The sequence below is a fragment of the Oncorhynchus clarkii genome, chromosome 24, assembly GCF_045791955.1.
Source record: "Oncorhynchus clarkii lewisi isolate Uvic-CL-2024 chromosome 24, UVic_Ocla_1.0, whole genome shotgun sequence".
Taxonomy (NCBI): domain Eukaryota; kingdom Metazoa; phylum Chordata; class Actinopteri; order Salmoniformes; family Salmonidae; genus Oncorhynchus; species Oncorhynchus clarkii.
This window is the reverse complement of record NC_092170.1, coordinates 26,317,995-26,331,064: the sequence shown is the minus strand read 5'-3', so window position 1 is coordinate 26,331,064 and position 13,070 is coordinate 26,317,995. Positions and strand designations below refer to the sequence as shown.

The 13,070-nt window shown below is 44.5% G+C and overlaps 1 protein-coding gene across 4 annotated transcripts in view; it reads right to left on the bottom strand.

Annotated features, from left to right (window-relative positions):
• The window catches only part of LOC139382196 (neurofibromin-like), a 106,109-nt gene that overhangs the window by 15,679 nt on the left and 77,360 nt on the right, over positions 1-13,070 (bottom strand). For all 4 annotated transcript variants that reach the window (XM_071126075.1, XM_071126076.1, XM_071126077.1 and 1 more), the window contains 12 exons: positions 12,685-13,025; positions 12,320-12,522; positions 11,033-11,226; positions 10,258-10,398; positions 8,693-8,972; positions 8,188-8,402; positions 7,989-8,050; positions 3,734-3,875; positions 3,081-3,182; positions 2,636-2,776; positions 2,416-2,542; positions 1,804-1,935 (listed from right to left, as the gene is read on the bottom strand). In XM_071126075.1, the coding sequence (XP_070982176.1) occupies positions 1,804-1,935; positions 2,416-2,542; positions 2,636-2,776; positions 3,081-3,182; positions 3,734-3,875; positions 7,989-8,050; positions 8,188-8,402; positions 8,693-8,972; positions 10,258-10,398; positions 11,033-11,226; positions 12,320-12,522; positions 12,685-13,025 (2,080 nt within the window). The remainder of the gene's footprint in view (positions 1-1,803; positions 1,936-2,415; positions 2,543-2,635; positions 2,777-3,080; positions 3,183-3,733; positions 3,876-7,988; positions 8,051-8,187; positions 8,403-8,692; positions 8,973-10,257; positions 10,399-11,032; positions 11,227-12,319; positions 12,523-12,684; positions 13,026-13,070) is intronic.

The window sequence follows — 13,070 nt, the reverse complement described above, 5'->3', positions numbered from 1 at the left end:
GTATCGCACTGCCCTATCCCATCTGGACAAGAGGAATACCTATGTAAGAATGCTGTTCATTGACTATAGCTCAGCATTCAACACCACAGCACCCTCCAAGTTCATCATTAAGCCTGTGCAACTGGGTTCTGGACTTCCTGACAGGTGGTGAAGGTAGGAAACAATACCTCCACTTTGCTTTTTCTAAACACGGTGCCCTCACAAGGGTGCGTGCTCAGCCCCCTCCTGTAACCCTGTTCACCCATGACCGCGTGGCCAAGCACGCCTCCAACTCAATCATCAAGTTTGCAGATGACACAACAGTAGTAGGCCTGATTACCAACAATGACGAGACAGTCTACAGGGAGGAGGTGAGGGCCCTGGGAGTGTGGTGCCAGGAAAATAACCTCTCACTCAAAGTCAACAAAACAAAATAGATGATCGTGGACTTCAGGAAACAGCACCCCCATATCCACATCAACAGGACAGCAGTGGAGAGGGAAAGCTTCAAGTTCCTCGGTGTACACATCACTGACAAACTGAAATGGTCCACCCACACAGACAGTGTGGCGAAGAAGGCGCAACAGCGCCTCTTCAACCTCAGGAGGCTGAAGAAATATGGTTTGGCACCTAAAACCCACACAAACTTCTACAGATGCACAATTGAGAGCATCCTGGAAGAATGTATCACCGACTGGTACGGCAACTGCACCGCCCGCAGCGCTCTCCAAAGGGTGGTGCGGTCTGCCCAACGCAACACCGGGGACCACCTGCCCTCCAGGACACATACAGCACCCAATGTCACAGGAAGGCCAAAAAGATCATCAAGGACAACAACCACCCGAGCCACTGCCAGTTCACCCCTCCATCTTCCATAAGTAGAGGTCAGTACAGGTACATAAAAGCTGGGACCGAAAGACTGAAAAATAGCTTCTATCGCAAGGCCATCAGACTGTAAAATAGTTATCACTAGCACATTAGAGGGTGCTGCCCTATATACAGACTTTAAATCAATGGCCACTTCAATAATGTTTACATATTTTGCATTACTCATCTCATACATATTGTATCTTAGTGTACACCGCTCTGACATTGCTCATCCAAATATTTATATTTTATTTTACTTTAGATTGGTGTGTATTGTTGTGAAATTGTTCGACATTACTGCACTATTGGAGCTAGAAACACAAGCATTTCGCGACACCTGCAATAACATATAATAAACACGTGTATGTGAATGAGTAGTTATGTCCAAACTTTTGACTGGTACTGTACATATTACCTCAATTCCCTCGACGAACCTGTGCCCCCGCATATTGACTCAGTACCCGTACCCCGCATATAGTCTCGTTGCTGTTTTCTATTTACTTCAGTTTATTTAGTCAATACTTAAAACACTTATTTTTTCTTAAAACTGCACTGTTGGTTAAGGGCTTGTAGGTTTGTGCCCTGAGCACAAACATTTTAAAATAAACATTCCAAATAAAATAAGAATAAAGATAGACTACAGGGTACAATTACAATAGTACACTTTCAACAAATAAACCATTACATCAATGAGAACAACTGCAATCCTAAATTAATGAATTTAACACCAGTCTTAAAATGCCTCAGCGGCATCAGGGAATCAATTCCAACAATGGGGGGCAGTACATGACAGAATATCATATCTGTTTAACAAATCATGTTTCTAAAGCAACGCACTGCTTTCTATCCAAAAAGCACATTGCAGGTCTAGTGAGTTGACAAAAAATGAAGGTCTGGTGAGTCAACACAAAGTGTGGGTGAGTGGAGTCAGTGTGTAGGACTGTGACTGGAACTGACCTGCCAGGTAGGCCACGCTTTGGCTGTTGACCTCAAACTTGTCACAGTTGAGGTGTTTTCCCACCAGGGCCAGCAGCGTGTGGAGGATACGCACCGTACGAGCCACCGTTGTGGGCGACGGGTGTCTGTAGCCTTCACATTGACACGCACAGAAGGGAAACCAAGTAAGTCATAGCCATACACCACTCCACTGCTCGCTTGGTAGATTGTAACATAGCCATATTAATTCAACACGGTTAGCATTAAAACACATCAAGGTCTACAGAGTACACAGCATTAAATGCAGCTAGTGACAAGTACAGACTAGAGACAAGTGAAAACACCAACAACTGCTGCCAAGCTCTTTGTCACTGCAGGACATGTCAATATTGCTAGTTTGGGTCTCTGACTGAGTGGGAAGACAGGTTTTCATTAGTGGCTCAGCAAGTCAGGCCAACGTCTTCGTCTATCCTTTATCTAGGTAGATTAGACCCAAACAAATTCAAACATTTTCAGAATGTTTACTTAAGAAATATTGACAGAGAATCCGTGGTTTATATGATACACAGTACAGTCACAGGAAGGGGAGTTGCTAGGGCCAAGATGTAGTCAGGTGCCCTGGGCCCTCCTTACCTTTCAGCAGGTGTCCCACCAGTGCGAAGTTGAAGTTGGAGCTGAAGTTGAGGCCCACAAAGTGGTCCATCTGTTTACAATGCCACTCCAGAGGATGCCTGATCTCCATAAACACCTCCTCTGGACTCTTGATAGGGGGGGGGGTGTATTCAGCATATAAATAATGTCAATATATGTTTAATTTTTGTCATTGAACTGAGAGTGAGTGTCTGTCTGTTACCTTGTCGTTGAATACTCTCAGGCTGTCCAGAGTGTGCAGGTTCTGCTCTAGCAGGGCCGTCCCAGCAGAGTACAGGTTGAGTTCATCCAGCTGCAGCACAGCCACAGCCACCCAGAACACAGCCTTGTGCATGGGGGAGTCCTGGAGGAGCATACAGTATAACCCATGAGGTTACATACATTATATACGGGAACAGCACCAAGCACATTAAGATAACAAAGAACAAATCTAGCCTTCCTCCGATTCCAAATTGTTATTAAAAATCACGAACCAACAACTTACAGCTGGGTTCTTTATTGAATAGTAGAACACAAGCATTTTGTTGCACTTGCGATAACATCTGCAAATCTGTGTACGTGACCAAAAAAACTTTAATTTGACAAGCAGTAGACCACAGACAATCACATTATGTATTGCATGTGTTCTGTGTTTGCGGTTTGTGTACCTTGTTGAGAAGGGGCTGCAGCTTAGTCAGAGCGATGACTGTGGCCTCAATCAACACCTGGCTGTTGTAGTTATCAGGTCCTTTTAAGCAGCTCTCCAGCCCCTGTGGAGGAAGAGGACAGGAGAGGATGAGTGAAAGAGAGAGGGTGTGGGGTGAGAGATAGAGATAAAAGAAAGAAAGAAAAGAAAGAACGAACATGAAAAAGAGGAAATAAAACGAGAGGGAGAGATATAGAGAGTAGCGGGGTAGAGAAGAAAAGGTAGAGAGTGTATCATAGTATCCATAATGTTAGCTAGAGGATTAGAAACCATTGGATTAGTGGGTTGGTGCACTCATAAACACTTAGCTCTCTGCATATTGCAGATAGAGCTCACACATATTGCAGATAGCACCCACAGGCAGCCTAGCCTGTACAGACTGAGCCAGACAAAAATTGGCAGACTGAGCTAAGGAAAGGTAAAATACACTCACCACCACCCCTCAATGTTTGTGTGTGTGTGTGTGTTAATTCTGGAAGATGGAGTTGCTCATTAAAACTCAGCGCTCCAACAGTCTGTGTGTGTGTGTGTGTGTGTGTGTATACATGTTAATTCTGGAAGACAGAGTTGCTCATTAAAACTCAGCTCTCCAACAGCGTGTGTGTGTAGACCCACCCGGTCTATGCTGAGCAGGGGGCTGGCCTTGCTGAGGATCCTGATGATCTGTTTGATCTGGCTGTGGGTCACTCTCTTACTGATGCAGCCAAACACCACCAGGGCTCTGGGCTGCAGGGACGGGTTGTACTGGAACGCAAACCTGGTGGACGACATAGGTGGCATTTGAGAAGAGCACAATAGAGTGTATATACAGTGCATTCAGAAAGAATTCAGACCCCAGTCCACATTGCTCCATTACAACCTTAGAAAATGTATTCAATAAAAAAAATCCTCAATCTACACACAATACTCCATAATGACAACGTAAAAACATGTCTCTGACCAAGACTCTACCTAGAGCTGGCAGCCCGGCCAAACTGAGCAATCGGGGTAGAAGGGCCTTGGTCAGGGAGGTGACCAAGAAATCAATGGTCACTGACAAACCTCCAGAGTTCCTCTATGGAAATTGGAGAACCTTCAAGAAGGACAACCATCTGTGCAGAACTCCCTCAATCAGGCCTTTATGGTAGAGTGGCCAGACGGTAGCCACTCCTCAGTAAAAGGCACATGACAGTCCGCATGGAGTTTGCCAAAAAGCTAATGCTGACTCTCAGACTAGGGTTGCAAAGGGTTGAAAACTTTCAGGTAAATTTCCGGAATTGTTCTGGAGATTTTCCATGGGAAGTTAAGCCTGGGAATTTTGGGAATTTTGCTTAAATTCATTAAAAAAGTGGGATACACAAGGTAATTCTAGGTCTTGTGGCATACTTTGATTAAACTATCACCAATTCAATGGAATTGCAAAACACTGCATGCGCAGTGCATTCTTCCATCCAAACATGAAGGCTGCTTGGTCTAAAATGGAGGAGTCCTACCCTCACATCACACCCATTGGCTGTGCTGCTCATGCATTGAATATGCTCCGCACGAAAACAATGGACACACTCTACAAGAGAGCCAAGGAAATGGTTAGGTATGCGAAGGGTCATCAAGTTATAGCAGCAATCTACCTCACCAAGCAAAGTGAGAAGAATAAGAACACCACATAGAAGCTGACCAGCACCACCCGTTGGGTTGGTGTTGTTATCATGTTTGACAGTCTCCTGGAGGGGAAGGCGTCTCTCCAAGAAAAGGCCATATCACAGTCTGCCGAGAAACCTATAGCAGTTGCCTTTGCACAGATTGAGGGAGAAAATGCCATCCTGTCTGATGTTCAGACTCTGCTTGCAGATGTGAGAGAAGAAATCCACACTGCCATGCCCACTTCACTGTTGCTCCAAGCAGAGGAAACTGCCATTCTGAAATACATTAAAAAGTGTGAAGACTTCTGCCTGAAGCCCATACACGCCGCAGCGTACATGTTGGACCCCAAGTATGCTGGCAAGAGCATCCTGTCTGGTGCGGAGATCAACAAGGCATATGGTGTCAACACAACCGTGTCTCGCCACCTTGGCCTGGATGAGGGCAAGGTTCTTGGCAGTCTGGCAAAGTCCACTTCCGAACAAGGACTTTGGGATGGAGATGCAATATGGCAGTCGTGCCAACATATCTCATCAGCCACCTGGTGGAAGGGACTTAGCGGATCGGAGGCTCTTTCCCTTGTTGCCTCCATCATCCTCCAAATCCCACCAACATCAGTCGCCTCAGAGCGCAACTGGTCTGTGTTTGGGAACACACACACCAAAGCACACAACAGGCTGACCAATACAGGGGTTGAAAAATTGGTGGCCATCCGGGCAAATTTGAGGCTTTTTCAACCTGACAACAAGCCATCCTCAACAAGGTTGGAAAGTGACAGTGAAAATGAGGCCTCAGAGTCTGATGTTCAAGAGGTGGACATTGAGGATGTCCAGGCAGAATTACATGGAAGCCTGAAAGGAAGACAACCTAAGCTTTAGTTTCTAGAGTGTCATTTTACAGATACATGTTGAAAATGTTTTTGGGAGATGTGATGGATTATTGGGGATCATTCAATAATCCATTTTGTTGTTCAGTGAAATCATCCCATGTGAAGAGTCAACTCATTTAGTTAAAGTTCATCCCATGTGAAGAGTCAACTCATTTAGTTAAAGTTCATCCCATGTGAAGAGTCAACTCATTTAGTTAAAGTTCATCCCATGTGAAGAGTCAACTCATTTAGTTAAAGTTCATCCCATGTGAAGAGTCAACTCATTTAGTTAAAGTTCATCCCATGTGAAGAGTCAACTCATTTAGTTAAAGTTCATCCCATGTGAAGAGTCAACTCATTTAGTTAAAGTTCATCCCATGTGAAGAGTCAACTCATTTAGTTAAAGTTCATCCCATGTGAAGAGTCAACTCATTTAGTTAAAGTTCATCCCATGTGAAGAGTCAACTCATTTAATTAAAGTTCATCCCATGTGAAGAGTCAACTCATTTAGTTAAAGTTCATCCCATGTGAAGAGTCAACTCATTTAATTAAAGTTCATCCCATGTGAAGAGTCAACTCATTTAGTTAAAGTTCATCCCATGTGAAGAGTCAACTCATTTAGTTAAAGTTCATCCCATGTGAAGAGTCAACTCATTTAATTAAAGTTCATCCCATGTGAAGAGTCAACTCATTTAGTTAAAGTTCATCCCATGTGAAGAGTCAACTCATTTAGTTAAAGTTCATCCCATGTGAAGAGTCAACTCATTTAGTTAAAGTTCATCCCATGTGAAGAGTCAACTCATTTAATTAAAGTTCATCCCATGTGAAGAGTCAACTCATTTAGTTAAAGTTCATCCCATGTGAAGAGTCAACTCATTTAATTAAAGTTCATCCCATGTGAAGAGTCAACTCATTTAGTTAAAGTTCATCCCATGTGAAGAGTCAACTCATTTAATTAAAGTTCATCCCATGTGAAGAGTCAACTCATTTAGTTAAAGTTCATCCCATGTGAAGAGTCAACTCATTTAGTTAAAGTTCATCCCATGTGAAGAGTCAACTCATTTAGTTAAAGTTCATCCCATGTGAAGAGTCAACTCATTTAGTTAAAGTTCATCCCATGTGAAGAGTCAACTCATTTAGTTAAAGTTCATCCCATGTGAAGAGTCAACTCGTTTAGTTAAAGTTCATCTCATGTGAAGAGTCAACTCATTTAATTAAAGTTCATCCCATGTGAAGAGTCAACTCATTTAGTTAAAGTTCATCCCATGTGAAGAGTGAACTCATTTAATTAAAGTTATATTCGTAACTTAATCGTTTTTTTCTTTCTATTGGAAGGATTTTTATCATTTGCAATTATGTTTCTGTCTCCATATGATATGGTAAATATATCCAATGCAAAAAACAATTAATATTAATTTGCATATATTTCCGTTAATTCCCATAATTCCCATCCCACAGGAAGTTTCCACCACTGAATATTCCCCAAAATATGCAACCCTATCTCAGACCATGACAAACAAGATTATCTGGTCTGACAAACATGATTATCTGGTCTGAGAAACCAAGATTCAACTCTTTGGCCTGAATGCCAAGCTTCATATCTGGAGGAGACCAGGCACTGCTCATCACCTGGCCAATACCATCCCTACGGTGAAGCATGGTGGCGGCAGCATCATGCTGTGGGGATGTTTTTCAGCAGCAGGGAGACTAGCCAATATTGAGGGCAAGATGAACGGAGCAAAGTACAGAGAGACCCTTGATGAAAAGCTGCTCCAGAGCACTCAGAACCTCAGACGGGGCTGAATGTTCACCTTCCAACAGGACAAAGACCCTAAGCACACAGCCAACACAACGCAGGAGTGGCTTTGGGACAAGTCTCTGAATGTCCTTGAGTGGCCCAGCCAGAGCCCGGACATGAACCCGATCAAACAACTCTGGAAAGACCTGAAAACAGCTGTGCAGCAACACTCCCCATCAAACCTGACAGAGCTTGAGAGGATCTGCAGAGAAGAATGGGAAAAATACCCAAATAAAGGTGTGCCAAGCTTGTAGCATCATACCCAAGAAGACAAGGCTGTAATTGCTGCCAAAGGTTCTTCAACAAAGTACTGAGTAAAGGGTCTGAATACTTATGTATATTAGATATTTCAGTTATGTGTTTTATAAATTTGCACAAACTTCTAAAAACCTGTTATTGCTTTGTCATTTTGGGGTATTGTGTATAGATTGATTAGGGATTTAAATTAATATTATTTTTTTTTGAATAAGGCCATAACATAACAAATTGTGGAAAAAGTGAAGCGGTCTGAATACCTTCCGAATGCACTGAGAGACATTCATTGATAGTGGTCAAAGTGAATATGTCTCAAAAGAAATCTGACATACTTCTGAGCCAGCTCGGTCCATTGGTCCAGCCATTTGCACGCTGGGATGTCCCTCATGCACGCCTACAAGAGAGGACATATTCAGTCAGATATTGGTATTTTGCTTGTATTCTGGACGGTACATAGTATAATGTATTGTATAGTATGTAATGTGTGTGTGTGTGTGTGTGAGCATGCCTGTGTGTGTGTGTCTCCCTCACCTCCATGATCTCCAGCAGGGCCTCAGTGACGGTCTCCAGGGAGGAGAGGGCGAAGGTCTCCCTCTCGTAGGACCCGGGGGAGAAGGAGCGGTCACGGTAGCTGGAGCGGAAGGCGATGACCGCAGCAGACTTGACCTTACTGATGCCAAACAGCAGGTAGAACTTAGGCAGGGAGAACTCTGTCAGGCTCAGCCTCAGGACCTGCTTGGTCTCCTCTGGAAGAGATCATGACAAGAGGAGAAGATGACTTGTTGCTCTTCTGAAAGAAAAACCCTGAACACTGATATCTATAGCAAACTGTTTTAAACAAACATAAATAACAGACATTGACCTCTATTGAGTAGTTTCATGGTTCACTGCATGCAGTGCTTACATTGGGTCTTTCAATTATCTTACTAGCAAGGGAGCCCAGTGGCATCCATACGCATTAATGACCAGGGAAGGGTATGCTGTTTAACTACAGATGGTATATAGTCTGCAGGGTAGATACGGTGTGCTTCCTCACCTCTGAAGTTGAGCTGGGAGCAGGTGCAGAGAGAGTGAATTATGTTGATGACCAGGCCGTGTGTGGAGGCGCGGAGGGACAGGGGGCCGGTGGCCACCAGCAGAGTGACCACGTGGAACAGGTAGGGCAGGTGAGTGGCCACGTCCAGAGAGTTGTTGAAGGACAACATCAGCATGTAACGGGCCAGGATGGCAATGTCATCCCACATCAGGTGCTGCTCCAGGGTGGGCGTGGGAGACAGGCACGTCTTGTCGATGATCTTACACATCCGGCCAATCACCTGGTCAGAGGGTGTGTGGAAATAGCCAATCATTATGAGGTATTAGAAGGTAGAGTCAGTGATATGACATCATATACTTTGTGCTGGACTATTTTAACTTCCTGATGACGTTAATTTCAACAGAATTAATATCTGCCAAGAGCAGCATCTTTTTGTTCTTATTTTGATTTTAAACGCGAGCGGTATCCCTAAAAAAACTTCAGATGTATTTTGGGATGTTGGCGAAATAGGAGGCAGAGAGAAGGTGGCAGGGATTATATCTGTAAATAAAACACCATTGGCTCAAGCCCCGGGTGACAAATAGGCCATGGGGACCAGACAAAGTCCCCTTTGTCCCCAATAGCTGGCCTGTCATGACATCAGTAATGGCTGGGCTGTAACATGCCAACCAAACAATGCCCACCCTCTGATGGATGACGTGGACATTAAGACTACTATATCAGAACACACAAACCCTGAAAATGATTCATCAAATGTGAAGCTTAAAGTCATTGATTAGTCACTTAAATAGATGTAAATGACTAAAATGGGACACCTCAACTAAAAGAGCACTGTGTTTGCTGTTCCTTAGCAAAACATCTTCACAATGATCACCATTCACTGCCATGCTTTACAGTGTCTGCCTTAATAGGAGCGAGGGCCTGGCTTACTATTGTCAGCCTGGGCTGTGAGGGTGTGTGTTGGGATGTGAGGGTGGGATAAACAGCTCACAGATGGGGTTGATGAGTCGGTCAGTTTGGATGATGTGTAAAGAAGCTGTAACTAAAGCAAATTGGTAAGGATTAATCCATTTAAATGCAAATGTTCTTAGTTTGAAATACATTTTAGATTAAAAACAGCATTTAATATGTTGTCTAGGACACTGTTTTGATGAGTTTATCTTTGTATCATACTAAAACGGTTTGCATCTTAATATTGATAATACAGAAATATTTATTTGCTTAATCCCAAATGATAATTTAGAAAATCCCAATTGGAATTGTAAACGGCCGCCATTAAGATTCTAACAGAGTTGTTCTAAAGTATACTTTGAGTTAGTGACATTGTGGCGTTTGAGAGGAAAACGGTCTCCGACCAGAGGGTTCATTAAGACAAGGACAGTGATGTCATCCATGTTGGGACACTGGGCTTGACATGGAGTGTCTGTTAGCATAAGACAGTGTTCCCAGTGCATCTAGACTGACAGTTAACTGTTAGCAATTTTGCCATTGAAAACAGTTGGCCCAGTTAGCATGTGTTAGCATGTGTTAGCCTGCGTAAACTAGCTCAAAGTGTAGATACCCACCTTGCTGGAGACCAGTTTGACGTTCCCTGAGGCCAGAGCCACAGCCGTGTCAGCCATGACCTCAGCCTTGATGGAGCCCAGGCCTCCTGTAGCGCTGGTCTTGATGAAGCTGTCCAACACCACGTCCAGCAGGTCCGTTATCTGAGGGCAGAGGTCACAGGTCAGGTCACCAGGTCACATACAACCTGGGTTGCATTCAGTGGGGCTAAAAGTTAAGGACTGTTCAGAAATAAATATATTGTGTAGAATTGACAGGTCATATCTCAGAAACACAGAACTGCCCTTCTCCCCAAAAAGTGCACTTGTAAACCACCCAGAATGGATATGGTTATGAAAAATTAGAGAGGAGTTTAGAATGTGTTGTTTATTATCTATGGAGATATATTCAGATGTCTATACTACAGTCATTTGAGACAAGCCATTCAACTTGTACAACGTAGATAGCTAATGCTGTTTAGGAAGAACACTTCAAACCCCAAAGTACTGTCATTTCGATACTGTCAATTAAAAAATAAAAATGTAAAAAAATGTTTTTTAAAAACAAGCTATGTTGGAGGATTCATGTCCCCATCTTTTACATGACTTCCTCCCATCTCTGCAAGCCTTCATCTCTGAGAAAGCCAACATGGGCCGTTTTTATTGGGCTTGGAGAAATTTAACAGTACATTAAGTAAACATGTGCCCTCTAAGATAGATTTACATTTTAGTCAAACACTGAGGTCAAACAACAAGGATGTATGAATGTGTGTGTGTGTGTGTGTGTGTGGTTACTCACCTGGCCAAGGCTGCCCCAGATCTTTGCCTGTATAGAGGGGTACATCTGCTTCTCATTGATGGTCATGGTGATGAGCTTATCCAAGATGGCGCTGACGCGCTGACGTTTGGCATCGTCATTGTGCTTACAGAACCTCACCAGGTTGAGCAGCCAGGGGGTCATGTACTCTAGACACAGGTGCTTCAGCTCTATACCTAAACACACACACAGAATCAGAGGTTGGATAACACCAGCTCCTCTGTTGTTGCTACAGTGTGGAGGAACAGAGGTTGGATAACACCAGCTCCTCTGTTGTTGCTACAGTGTTGAGGAACAGAGGTTGGATAACACCAGCTCCTCTGTTGTTGCTACAGTGTTGAGGAACAGAGGTTGGATAACACCAGCTCCTCTGTTGTTGCTACAGTGTTGAGGAACAGAGGTTGGATAACACCAGCTCCTCTGTTGTTGCTACAGTGTGGAGGAACAGAGGTTGGATAACACCAGCTCCTCTGTTGTTGCTACAGTGTGGAGGAACAGAGGTTTGATAACACCAGCTCCTCTGTTGTTGCTACAGTGTGGAGGAACAGAGGTTGGATAACACCAGCTCCTCTGTTGTTGCTACAGTGTTGAGGAACATAGGTTTGATAACACCAGCTCCTCTGTTGTTGCTACAGTGTGGAGGAACAGAGGTTTGATAACACCAGCTCCTCTGTTGTTGCTACAGTGTTGAGGAACAGAGGTTTGATAACACCAGCTCCTCTGTTGTTGCTACAGTGTGGAGGAACAGAGGTTTGATAACACCAGCTCCTCTGTTGTTGCTACAGTGTGGAGGAACAGAGGTTTGATAACACCAGCTCCTCTGTTGTTGCTACAGTGTGGAGGAACAGAGGTTTGATAACACCAGCTCCTCTGTTGTTGCTACAGTGTTGAGGAACAGAGGTTTGATAACACCAGCTCCTCTGTTGTTGCTACAGTGCGGAGGAACAGAGGTTGGCATGTGGATGAATGACAAGACACCCACACTGAGAGCTGAGGGCTCTGAAGCCATGGCTCAATACACACTGATGGATATGGCAATCAAACAGTCCCCCCAAAACTAATGGCAACTGGTCAGGTTGACGTGGATCGTTGGGCCGGTCTGTGAGTGCGTGTCTGCGTTTGTGTGTTGAGAGAAAGTTAGTGTGTCGGTGTGAGTCTGTAAATAAAAAGAGTGGGCAAGCAGGTGTGAGGTAGAAAAGACAAGAGCAGCCATCTTTTGGAATTAATTTCAGTCAATGCATTTATGCACGTTCCGTGTTCTAGACTCACTAGACTTGCTGAAGCCGGAGATGCACTCCTCCAGGAACTCCAGGGTGAGGTGGGGTTCGTTGGCGGCCAGCGTCTTGCTGATGGAGACTATAAAAAGGGTGTTGTTGGCAGGGATACACAGGCCTGAGGTCTCCAGCAGCTGGCCCTCGATCTTCAGGTTGAAGGTGCAGGTTAAGGCACACAGCAGGTTGTAGGCTGCAGACCTGTGGAGGGGACACAGTTAGTTACTATATTCCATTTCAAAGCAGAAAGTTGGATGAAGAAGTTGCAGGAAATTAATTGTTTCATTTAGCTACTGCTCATATGCTCATGCTACACCAAGACCTGCCCTGATTGACCCCTAGAAGCTAGCTATGTTGAATGACCTGAGGCTGGGGTCAGAGCTTCCCAGATTGAGCAGGGCGAGGTTCAGCAAGGTGCCCGGCACGTCTTTGGGCCTGATCTTGGTGTGCTGGGGGATTGAGTCTGGCTGCGACAGCTCCCAGCGCGTCCTGATGTGGATGATGGACTGGACAATGGCCTCACACTCCTGGTGCATGAAGGTGAGGGGTGTACCCTGGTTGGCCATGGTCAGGGTGAACTGGCTCTCGTCCACCAGGCAGATCTCCTCGACCTCAGAGGCATAGTACACATCGTTGAGGAATACGGACTGGCCCAGGACACGGGTACGCTCTGCTGACGTCACCTGGACGGACGTGGAGCCCACCTGGGATAATAGGGAGGGTTGTTGTTGAGAGACAAGTGTGTACAT